Below are 13,096 nucleotides of genomic sequence, written 5' to 3' on the forward strand. Positions count from 1 at the left end.
AGTAATTTAAGCCCGAGACTCATATGCACAAATAGGATTAGTTTTTAGGATTTCCCTGCACTCTGTTGAAAATGATTGCACAGTAAAGCCTGCTGTGATAATCCAGTTGTTAATCTTTCAGTGCAACAGAGTTGACAACAGGGAATGTACCAGCGAAGCAAAAACTGAATAAAATGATTCCAGCTATTCTTTAATGGAGTGATTGGGGTTGTCTTAAAATGTGGTACTGAATGGTTTGTAGAAGGAACAAGCTACAAGCTGGAACAGTTAACACGAGTTCAAAAGGGAATTAGACTGATTCCTGATTCAAATGAAGGTAGAGAGATAGGAGTTCAAATTAGAAACAACGCAAAAACAGTTTAATGCATCTGGTTGGGAGTGTGCAGCATTCATTTGTCCTGTACACTTGCAGGTTTAGTACAAATTTTTACAGTTGTTTAAGTCCCCAGTCCTAATTTTCTTCTTTGTTCCTGAAGCTGCTGACTCTTAGGAAAAGATGGACAGGAGATGACTGTTTAATCACAGGGTACCCAATTTAAATAATTTAACAAGGCCGGTCCTTCAAGCCTCTCCCAACAGTCACAGTGTAACTGCACGTTGTGCCTCCCCAGTGCTCCCCTCACTTGCAACCATGTAAACCCCAGGGGGAGGTAAACAAAACAGATTAAAAACAAACCCCAGGCCAATTCAATGACACCATCATCAACAACTTATATTTATATAGCACCTTTATCGTAACAAAATGTCCCAAGGCGTTTCACAGGAGCATTATAAAACAAAATACTGAGCCACATAAGGAGCTATTAAGTCAGATGACCATAAGCTTGGTCAAAGAGGTAGGTTTTAAGGAGTATCTTAAAGGAGGAAAGCGAGGTAGGGAGATGGAGAGGGTTAGGGAGAGTATTCCAGAGCTTGGGATCTTGGCAACTGAAGGCACAGCCACCAAAGGCGGAGTGATAAAAACCCGGAATACTCAAGAGGCCAGAATTAAATGAGCGCAGATATCTCAGAAGATTGTGGGACTGGGGGAGATAGCAGCAATTACAGAGGGGCAGGGCCACTTAGAGGTTTGAAAACAAGGAAGAGAATTTTAAAATCAAGATGTTGCTTGACTGAGAGCCAATGTAGGTCAGTGGCAGGGGAACGGGACTTGGTGTGAGCTAAGACACGAGCACAGTGCCCGGATTTTACACGTGAGCTACGTAATCTACAGCTTTGGGCCTCACATTATGCGGGGCCTTTAAATAAGATTAAAAAAGAATAAATTTCAAGTTTTACATAGTTGGTTGAAAAATAAAGGAACGGCCCATTTGAGAAATCGAAGTGGTCATTCAAAAGCCAAATTAGATATTGTTCAAAAGGTCTAGTTCATTCAATGAAAGTTAATGGTGGAAGTGGCTAGTATACTCAACAACTGGTTGTGTTTACTGTTTTGACTGCAAACTCTTCTCAACACCATTGACAGCACTGGCTAGTGCTGGGTTTAATGACTGGCGAAACCCTGTTGGAATTCAATATCATGAGAACTCTGAGGGTCATAGAAAAGCTTTGCTTATATGTCTGATGAGGCGATGTGGGTTAACCTTGGATTCACACCTCAAGGAACAGATTAAAAAAGGAGCAAGAGTCCTGGATGCATGTACTTGAACGTGATATTACAGTTGTGTGCACATTGGCAGAACGTGGACTAGCTTTTAGGGGAGGCAATGAAAAGTTTGGCTCGCCACATAACAGGAACTTTCTTGGCTTGATAGAACTCATTGCTAAGTTTGATCCATTTCTTGCCAGCCATACAAAAATTACAGAAGCAGTGGATCTGAGAAGCCTTCGTACATGTCTAAAACAAAACGTGATGAACTCATTCAGTTTATGGCTGAAAAAGTAAGAGGATCTATTTTGGGTGACTTGAGAAAAGCAGGTTGTCTGTTGACTCTACACCAGATCTTTCACATATTGACCAACTAACTGTTATTGTAAGAAATGTGTCACCCAATGATGGTTTTCCCAATGAATGCTTTCCAATTTTCCTTGAGTCAGAAAACCCTAGTGATGAAAGTGTAGCCAATATGGTGCCGGATTATCTACGCAATGACAGCAAAGTTGAATTCAGTGAGTGCAGAGGACAGTCATATGACAATGCAGCTAACATGGCAGGAAAGTATAATGACATGCAGAAAAAACTTCTAGAGAAAAATAGGTCTATTGTATTTATTCCATGTGCCGGACATTCACTGAATCTTGTTAGCGGTGCTGCAGTTGATTGGAGCCTAGGTGCAGTAATTTCTTTTGCTGTTGTGCAACAAACAAACACATTCTTCTCTGCCTCGACAAAACGCTGGACAGTACTCAAATTATCTTTGGGTCCTGATTCCACCATACCAAAACAACGCTCTGACACTAGATGGGAAGCACATGCAAAGGCTACTTTAGCCATAGCTGCAAGTTATGGTTCGATTATTGATACCCTTGCTCATGTTCATACTGATGACAGTGAAAAAAGTGACACAAAGAGAGAGGCTGGCATTCTGCCGGAGAAAATGGAGGAATCAGAGTTTGCATTCATGTTAGAACTTTGGAATCGTTTGTTAGGTCAGTTCCACAACACCAGCCAGGGCCAACAGGATCCACAGATAGCCCTTAATACATGCGCAAAGCTTTACACATCACTCTCTCACCTCTTCAAAGAAAGTTTTAATGAAATTGAGCTCATAGCAAAAGAAAACCTGCCTGACGTATACCACAAGTGTGAATAAAAGTAAAAGAATGAGAAAAGAAGCCAATGATGGCGGTGCCCCAAAGGCTGATGAAACACTTTCCCCAAGAGACAAGGTGTGAGTGAAATCCTTTGTTCCTATGATGGATACCACTTGAAACCAACTTGAAGGAAAGAGCAATCATATTCGAAAATGCCACGACCAATTTTTCATTTCTCGTTGATTTAGATGCCTCAGAGAAACAGCTGCGTGAAGGTGTAAAGCTTCTGATGAAAAATTATCCTGACGGTGTTGATGTTAACCTGGTTGGAAAGATAAAGCAATTCCAAGCTTATATCAAGGAAAATTATTCAGACGCAGGGACTTTATGCCACCTGGACCTGTATCTAGTAATCTTCCAATATAAGATTCGGTTCGCTTTCCCGAATGTAGATGCAATATTGCGACTCTTTATGAGTCTAATGGTAACAAACTGCTCAGGAGAAAGGCCAATTTTGCGACTGAAGAGCATCAAGAATGGACGGCGGTCAACAATGCTGCAAGGAAAGCTATCTGCCCTAAGCATTATGTGCATCAAAAGCGATAAACTTTGTAGCTCATCAATTGAGTACATCATCGATGACTTTGCTCTCCAAAAATCATGGAAGAAACTGTTTTAAATCTTTAAACTTTGTGATGTGCAAACAGGCACACTGCAGATTGGATTACTGCTTCCATTTAGTAAACTGCTGATTTGTGGAACAGCTTTTCTGTTGGTGCTGTTAAAAAGTTTTCATATATAATAATTAGGGGATCATGAATGTATTTTAATTTGAAAGTATTATATAATGCAAACAGGTATTTTGTAAGACGTGTTTTAGTTAGATTATAATTTTTTCTTTGTGCCTTCGCCTTTGTATATATGCAAATATAAAGCTTTCATATTTATATTTTCAGTGTCCTTTCTGCGAGAATAATAAAGTATTATTTTTATTGTAAGGGGCCTTTTAAGGTTGACATAGCTTAGGGCCTCAGCATGTCACAGAGCCATAGAAAAGTTGCAGCACAGAAGGAGGCCATTCAGCCCATCGTGTCTGCGCCAGCCAAAAAAGCATAAATAAAAAACTAGCTGCCCATTCCAAGCCCACCTTCTAGCGCCCTGTCCGTAGCCTTGCAGCTTACAGCACTTTAGGCCCAATGGAAATAAATGGCCACAGTTGGACCTTTCCCAGAATTGAGGGCCTCGGTGGCAGACAACTCACCCGCCAAGATCTGCCGACCTCCTCATTGCCGTCAACTATACCAAGAGAAGGAGCAGCTGCCAGCAATGTGCCTACCAGAGGCCAAGGATCAATGAGGGACTCCAGGGCAAAGGTGAGAGAGGGCAAGATAGGGGGGTCACTGGATAGGAGGGAAGCCGGGCAACTGGAGGCATGGGCAGAGGGGTGGCTTCCAGTGACCATTTCCCCTTCCGATACCTGGTCCCTCGATTGAAATAGGACACTTCCCAAACCAATCCGGCTCCTGCATGAGCAGCAGAGTTTTGGATAATCTCAAGTTTACAGACGGTAGAATGAGGGAGGCCGACCAGTAGTACATTGGAATAGTTGAGTCTGGAGGTAACAAGGGCATGGCATGAGGATTTTATCAACAGATGAGCTCATACAGGGTAAAGTCAGGAATTCAGGGGACAAAAGACGTGGGAAATTCCGCTCAGCCCTGAAGTGATCAAAATGAGATCCTGTAGATCACAGTGAGCACAAGTTAATTACCCCAATGTCCCACCTACCATTCATACACAATGAAATTAGCCCCAGTAAGGAAATCTTCCAACTCCTTCTTGAACGGTTGCAGTGAATCTGCATTCGCCACGTGAATAGGTAACTCGTTCCAAATATCGACAGCTCCCTGCGTAAACGTAAACCCTTCTGGCCTCAAATCTAGTTCCATCCTTGGATAACTTTTATGCTTAAACCCTTGTTTTCTCCCATGCAGTATCTTGCTTGATGTATCATTCCAGGGCCAACAGCAGCCCTCTAGTGTCTCAATCTTTATCAGGGAGCCTCAAAAATGGGTTTTCCAACCACAGCATGCGTCAATGTGACTCCAATCCTGCCTTCACCAACAGTCCATTAGTTCAGCTGATTAGTTAGAGAGAAGAGGTTTCACTTGGTGTCCTGGCCAATACTCCCTCCTCAACCAAAAATACATCAAATGGGCTTTCATCTCATTGTTGCCTGTGGAATCTGGCTGGGAATGAAATGGCTGAAGTATTTGTTTGTATAGAAACAGTCATTGCTTTCCAATAGTAATCCATTATACATGAAGGGCTTTGGGATGTTCATGGGAGATATAATAAATGAAAGTCTTTATTTATTTCAAAATAAAAAAAAACAGAAACCAAGATGCGTTTCCACGGAGATGAGGGGCAGCAGAGCCAACTTCAGATTTTGGTGTTCTGATGGGAAAACATGTACATTTTACCGGAGTATAGTGGGGGTCAGTGGAGGACATTACATCAGTGTTGTGAGTGGACTAATTGGTCCTGGGCAATTGTTGGGCCTTGCTGCTCCTAGGACATTGGGTTGGTGTATGATTCTGGTTTGAGTCGCTATAAGTACATTCCACTAGATGTTAGCCATGGCTCAGTGGGTAACACTCTTGATTCTGTTTCAAAATGTTGTAGCTTCAAGTCCCACTCCAGAAGCCTAAGTGTAAATTCTAGGCTGACACTCCAGTGCACTACTGAGGGAGTGCCGCACTGTTGGATGCTCTGTCTTTTGGACGATGAGATGTTAAACCCAGGCGTTATCTGACCTCTCAGGTGAATATAAACGACCCCATTGCAGTATTCAAAGAACAGTTGAAACTTGGCAACTATTTATCTTTGAACCAAAATCTAAATCAGATTATCCAGTCAGTTATCATCTTGCAGATTGTGCAAATCGACTGTTGTGTTTCCTGGTGGTCATCTGTCTAGGTTCCTGGCCCAAGTTGCTTTCCTGAGCATCTCCCTCTCCCTGTTAAAACCCACTTTTCAACCAAGCTCCTGGTCATCCCACCTTATATCTTCTTCTTTGCTCTCTACATTACAACAGCCAATATACTTCAATAAATGCTTAACTGGCTGAAAAGTGCTTTGGGATGCTCTGAGGTTGTGAAAGATGCTATATAAATGCATGTTCTTTCTTTTCACTGCTTAATGGAATTGGGGCTTTTTTTGAGTTGCGTGTGTGGTGATGGGGAAGGTGTGATGGGGCATTATGTCTCAACGCTGTCCACCAAAGTGAGATGATGGGCTGCCATATAAGGAGGCAACTCCCACCACTGTTTTTCTGCGCAGTGCTATAGCAGCCTCTGTGTTCAATAGATTAAAATCAGCTAATCGATTCCTGGCATTGTCTGTCCTTGAATCACAGCCTGAAAGCTATTTTCTGTCCCTTAGCAACCAGAGTCCGAACTTACACAATCATCTGATGCGACAAAGGGGTGAATGATTCTTCCCAAGGACGAGAGAGTAGGTGAGACAAAAAAATGTCAATGAGGTGAACACTTCTAAGGTTTGAAGGTAGGTTGCTGTTGTGCGGTATGCTAATTGGATGATTCATGCAGAAATCTGACAGAAGACCGGAACAATATATTCTAAGATATGTTCGGCTGGCTTGAGCTGGAGCTGGAGCTTTCATCTCTATCTAATCTGTTCATCTCCTCCACCATTTTGCAAACAACAATAACCCTTCTTTTGGAAGTCATTCTTGCCATCTGAAAAGCCTCATTGTCTTGTAGTGAGTCTCAGCGACTTTTGGGCCTTTTTATTCTTTCGGCAATGAGACATCGATGACTAGGCTAGCACTTATTTCCCATCCTTAATTGCCCTTGAGCAGGTGGTGGTGAGCCGCCTTCTTGAACCGCTGCAGTGCATCCACAGTGCTGTTAGGGAGAGTGTTCCAGGATTTTGACCCATCGACAGTGAGGGAACGGCGATGTAGCTCCAAGTCAGGACGGTGCGTGGCTTGGAGGGGAACTTGGAGGTGATGGTGTGTTTCTTGCTGTATTTTAACTCCTGCCTCTTCCTGGAGGCCCTGGCTCCTGCTGGAGCTCCGTCAATTCTGGAGATGGCACACTTCTGTGGTATCCACATAAGTAAAAATTCCATAACTGTGCTCCAGGAACATCTCAAAGTATCTCTGAATGACTCAATCCCAGCCCATGCCTTTCTCCCCATTAATCTCGGCGTGGGATAGTGCTGGCTAGTGCCTAGCCTTACCCGTTTAGAGCTGGTTTTTATTACTGATTTTAGTGGAAAAATGCTTTATCTTTAGATCCAAGTTTGAAAAACAGGAGGAAACCACTGGAATGGGGGAACAGAGGGGAAAAATTGAACCTTCAAAAACCTGGGTAAATTTAAATAAAACATTTTTAAAAACTGCATTTATTTGGAAGAGTGCTAAAACTCAAGCAAACAAATCAGGCACTTCTTCTTGAGTTCTCTGCCTGAAGGCAGGCCCTTGGCAATTATTTGCCGAACCACAATAAAAAGCGCTTTGATCTTGACTACGGGCAGGGCGAGGAGGCAGGTCCTGAATTTATCTCAGCTGGAACGGAGATAGAACCCCGTGCTGTTGGCACTAACCTGATCCACATGCTAGCCAGCTGACCTAGGGACAGTGAAGCAATGTAGTTCAAAGTCAGGATGGTGTGTGGTTTGACTTGCAGGAAGTGGTTGTTCCCATACATCTGCTGCCCCTTTCCTTCTCAACGGTAGAGGTCGTGGGTTTGGAAGGTGCTGTCAAAGAAGCCTTGCGAGTTGCTTTAGTGCATCCTGTAGATGATACACGCGGCTGCTACTGTGCGTCAGTGGTGGAGGGAGTGAACGTTTGTGGATGGGGTGCCAATCAAGCAGGCTGTTTTGTCCTGGATGGTGTCAAGCTCCTTGAGTGCTGTGGGAGCTGCACTCATCCAGGTGAGTGGAGACAGTATTCCATCACACTCCTGACTTATGCCTTGTAGATGGTGGACAGGCTTTGGGGGTTAGTTTTGTAGCATTTTGCGTAATTTAGGTCATTTATTAACTGCAACAGGGTCAGATAGTAGATAGTCTCTGACTCTAATGCACTCTTTCTCACAGCCTCAAAAGTGGAACTCCTTACATCTCTCAACCTTTTCTTCCTCTTGCTGGTTAGCCCCAAGCTTGACATCACGTCATTGCTGCTTCCCAATTCCTCAGCTTCTCTTTTAGTCTGTTTTCACCTTTTGCCGCTGCCTTACACTATGGACTTTGACCTTTCACCTATATATGTACACATTAAAATAAATTTAGGGTCATTGAATATTTTTAAGGCTGATTTACAGAGTTTCTTAATTGATAGGGGGGTCAAAGGCTACAGGGGGTGGACAGGAAATTGGAGTTGAGGCCACAATCAGATTAGCCATGATCTTATTGAATGGCAGGGCAGGCTCGAGGGGCCGAATGGCCTACTCCTGATCCTAATTTATATGTATGTAAATCTCAAAAAAGCCAACTAATACTTGCTCAGGTCACTGAAGCAGTGGACAATGTGTCTTCCTTGGACAAGGTTGGAAATTTCCCATAGCAAAAAAAGTACCAGAAGCCATGATTTGACTAGTGATAGCCAATTCTCTGTCTAAACATCTACACATTGGGGTGCTGTGCTCTAAATAAGAACATAAGAAATAGGAGCAGGAGTAGGCATTTGGCCCTTCAAGCCTGCCCTACCACTCAATAAGATCATGGTTGATCTGATAGTGGCCTTAACTCCACTTTCCTGACTGGGCGATGCTGGTGAGTACTGTGCCAGGTTGTATGCACTCACCTCTAGAGTTCCCCTCATAATTCAGGTCGCCAGTGCACGCCTTTTAAAGGCAGCTGTGAAGCAGATCGTTCTGAAGTCACGCCGACATGAGCAGTAAATTTGACGGGAGGTGGGCAGATTCTGCCAATGAGGGCACAATAACCAGATGCAAATACATTAAAATTAAGTTCCTGACATTGGACGGCGGGAAACGCGACCCGCCACAACGGGCAGAGCGGACGCTCGCAAACTGGTTTCACGACAGCATGAAACCGATTTTTGACCTTCTTGCCATATTGTCCGCTCGCGCCTGCCATGTCGCCCGCCACCAACAGGACTGGACCAGCTGTGTCATAGTGTGACTACGGCACAGGAGAAGGCTACTCGGCCCATCAAGTCCATGCCAGGTCTCCTTAAAGGAATCCAGTCAGTCCCATTCTCCTCGCTCTATGCCAGTCATCTGCAAGTTTATTCCCCTCGAATGCCCATCCAGTTTCCTTTTGAAATCATCGATCATCTCTGCTTCCACCACCCTTATGCACAGCGAGTTCCAGGTCATTACCACTCGCTGTGCATAAGTGTTCCTCCTCACATTCTCCCCTGCATCTCTTGCCTAAAATCTTAAATCTGAGTCACCCTAGTCCTTGTATGATCAGCGAGTGGGAATAGGGTTGATTTGTCTACATTATCTAAGCCTGGCATAATCTCCTTCACCTCCTATCGAATTTCCCCTCAACCTTCCTTGTTACAAATGGACGCTGACTGTGGAGGATCTGCTTGAGGGGAGTGCCGGAGAGTGCTGGCCACCACTTGGATGGCCAGTGTGTGGTTTGCTCATTGGCTGTCCGAAACCCCACCCACCTCCGCCCCACCTCCACTTGGCCAATTGGACTGCACGCTGTGCTCTCAGCTCAGGCGCAGGCATTCTCCTAACCCCCACTGCAAGGCTGCGATATTAGCTTGGACCATCAGGGATATGGATCCAAACCGTAATAAAGACATTGAGGTAAGGATCTGCTTGAGGGGAAAAACAAAACTCTACTTATTATCTGCAGAACGGTGAAGTGGGCAGTGCTGCTGTTTGATATTTTTGAAATCACAGCCTAATATGCCCCATTAAAGGCGGCAACATTGCATTAGACTTTTACACCGAGCACAATGGCATTGAGCCGTTACTTTTCATTCAGGCGAAACCATTAGCACAGACTAATTTAAACTCCCTCCCACTCAAAAAGGCACAGTTCAGACTTCTATTTGGACTCAAACTGCATGGACACAATTTTGTTCAGAGATTGTCCTAGGCTCCCACTAGGAGGTTCCAGATGCCTTACAAGGGACCAAAATCTCTGCCTTCCCCATACATGGCCAACGATGTCAGGGTGGGGGGCAGATCCTGAGGGGGCAGGATGTCCCTGCACTAACAACTGTGCTGGGAGAGATGAGCTGTACAGAACATGGGGACGAAACCTTAAAATTAGAGACAGGTCATTCCAGGCTGAAATCAGGAAGCACGTCCTCACACTTTTGAGGAGCAATAGCATAACGATAATGTCACTGGACTAGTAATCCAGAGACCCAGGCTAATGGTCTGGGGACGTGAGTTCAAATCTCACCACGACAGCTGGTAAAATTTAAATTCATTTCATAGAGATCTGGAATATAAAGCTAGTCTCAGTAGTTGTGACCATGAAATCATTATCGATTGTCATAAAAGCCCATTTGGTTCACTAATGGCCTTTAGGGAAGGAAATCTGCTATCCTTACCTGGTCTGGCCTACATGTGACTCCAGGCCCACAGCAATGTGGCTGACTCTTAACTGCCCTCTGCAAGGGTCTAGCAAGCTACTCAGTTCAAGGGTAATTAGGGGACGGGCAACTAATGCTGGGCTTGTCAGTGACGCCCACATCCCATGGAAGAATAAAGAAAAACATAGGGTAAAGTAAATCTGGAACTCTTTCCCCCAAAATGCTGTGAATGCTGGAGGTTAATTACCTGGACAATGCACTCATCTCTGAAAGAAGGAAATAACTTGCATTTTTATAGCACCTTTCACAATCTCAAAGACATTCCAAAGATCTTTGAAACCAACTACTTTTGAATTGTCGTCATTGTTGTAATATAGGAGACATAGCAGCTAATTTGTGCACAGCAAGCTCCCACAATCAGCAGTGTAATGATAACCAGATCATCTGTTTTTGTGATGTTGATGAAGAGATAAATATTGGCCAGGACACCGGGAAGAACTCTCCTGCTTTCTTCAATATAGTTCCATGGGATCTTTTACATCTGCCTGAGAGGGCCTTGTTTTAATGAGAGACAGCACCTCTGACAGCGCAGCGCTCTCTCTATGCTGCACTGAAGTGTCAGTTTAGACTATATACTCAAGTCTCTGGAGAGGAGCTTGAATCCGTGACCTCCCACCTCAAAGGGAAGACTGCGTCAAGCCAACATTGAAATAATGATCTACACTGACTGTTCGAAAAAGGAGTTAAGCTTTGCAGAGAGTTTAGTTTATGTCTGAATATCTGACAGAGGATAATAAACTATGGGCGAGCTGCAAACAAAAGAATGTTGAAGAATGCAAAAGAAAACTGCACAGTGTGCAGTTATCCATAACGACCTTACCCGAACAATGAGCTCCTTCTCCTGGTAATACTTCACAATCAAGTTGATGTTCTGTTTGAAGTTTTCTACCCTCCTTTCGATGGCGTGACTATTGTCATCGGGCCTGCCCTGCTGCACCGCTCGCTTCTCCAGGCGCTGACGTAACCGGTGATTGGAACATGCAAGCAGCAGCACCAAGTCTGGGGAACCGATCTGTAACAAGCACGCACCAAAAAAAAAGGCAAAGGATTCAACTCTTGGAGGAAAGGCAGAACTCAGAGACCGCCCAACCCGGCTGACTTGTGGAAATAATGACAAGACAGTTGACACTGTGATGGGTGTAAGGAAAATACGGCAGTGTCTTTCAGACAATAGAATACAAAATCAGATTGTTAACAGTCCCTGTGTGTTGAAAGTTGGCCGATGGATCAGGTCAATGATGCTTTAGCTCAAGAATCTGGTTTATATCTAGTTGAACATGTCAGTGCTGTCTGCTGACAAATGTGTAGGTTCTAGCCAACTAAGCTTGGGTGACTGCCTGAACCCACCCCTTCTACTTGATGACTGTAAATCCACAGCACAACACCACTTTACAATGAGACAGACGCTGAGAGGTCTCTGGATGACTGATGTGGGACAGGGGGAACATTTTCTTCAGGTGCCGTTGGGGACCAATCTTCTAGCTCCCTTGGGAAAACAACTAGGATGTGAAAATGGGCACAGCAGGGACACGGAGCAGGTGGAGTCGCAGCGTCTCTGCTTAAACATCCTGTCTAATATGCAGTTTTTTAGACTTTGATAGCACTGGATGTGAGGAGTGTTGTATTATGGGCAGCCAAAGCGATAGCAACAGCTTTGCCATGCCCATCAAAGTCCAGTTTCACCGCATTAGTATTTCTATAACACCATTACCACACAAAATCTCCCGTGTCAAGGCTGGGGGAAGGGAGCAGGGACTAAAAAGCTTTTAAGGTTAAGAAAGAAGTGAAGAAGCAAAGAGGTTAAGGGAGGAAATTCCAGAGAGTACAGCTAGACACTGCCACCAACGGTGGGGGAGAGTGGGGTCAGAGGTGGCAAGAGAGGACAAATGGTTGGGAGGAGGATGTGGAAGTAGGGCGAGCTTGGGACAGTGGAGGAGTTTGAAGATAAGGATTAAATTCAATAAGATGGGGGACAGAGAACCAGTGTAGGTCAGTGAGGGCAAGTGGGACATATTGCAGGACCAGATACAAGCAACTGGAGTTTTGGATGTGGGGGTAGGCTCCTGCAAAGGAGATCGGTGAAGTTAAGTCTAGAGTGCAGAGTGAGTGCTGTTTCCCATCTAACCTGCACTAAAGCTGGCCTGGGAGTACTTGCTGCTGCAACTGAGCACCAAGGTGCGAGAAGATACCAATTCTCCAGAACGGACAGCCTCAGCTGGCGAAGCACACAAAGGAAAAGAAGGGATTTCTGTTGAGGTGCAGGACATGTTGTGGTGGGTAACATGGGGCAGAAGTTTTCGTCTCACGGGCGGGCGCGCGCCCGACCCCGAACAGGAGTGAAATCGTGCGCGATGACACCGGGCGAGCATCCCGACGTCACTGCGCACTCAGGCGATATTTCGCTTGGAGGGCGCGCGCAAGAGGCAGCAGTGCGCCTGCCGACAGTTAAGAGGCCTATTAAGGCCCTTAATCAATTCATTCAATTGAATTTTTCACTTCCCGTCCAACCATTCAGTTGGCAGGTGGGCGAATAGGCCAGGTGGCCTTTGCATTTTTAACAAAACCTCAACCACAACCATGTTGAGGTTTCTGGCCGTAAATAAAAAAAAACAATAAAAAATTTTAAAACTGACTTTTTAAACATGTCCCTGCTCATGTGGCAGAGTCACATGGAGGGAACCTTTTCCTTATTTTTGAAATCATTATTTTTTTTAAATGTTGGAAATCTTCAGCTCCCCGAGGTAGCTCTGTGCCTTCAGGGAGCTTTCACTGGAGCGTGCCCGC

At 44.7% G+C, this 13,096-nt stretch overlaps 1 protein-coding gene across 2 annotated transcripts in view; it reads right to left on the minus strand.

Annotated features, from left to right (window-relative positions):
* Nucleotides 1-13,096, minus strand: part of LOC144685489 (adenylate kinase isoenzyme 1-like) — a 153,029-nt gene that overhangs the window by 101,565 nt on the left and 38,368 nt on the right. For both annotated transcript variants that reach the window (XM_078550061.1, XM_078550060.1), the window contains exon 6: nt 11,133-11,324. In XM_078550061.1, coding sequence (XP_078406187.1) covers nt 11,133-11,324 — 192 coding nt within the window. The remainder of the gene's footprint in view (nt 1-11,132; nt 11,325-13,096) is intronic.

Source organism: Cetorhinus maximus, chromosome 10 (assembly GCF_964194155.1).
Source record: "Cetorhinus maximus chromosome 10, sCetMax3.hap1.1, whole genome shotgun sequence".
In the NCBI taxonomy this organism is placed as follows: Eukaryota; Metazoa; Chordata; class Chondrichthyes; order Lamniformes; family Cetorhinidae; genus Cetorhinus; species Cetorhinus maximus.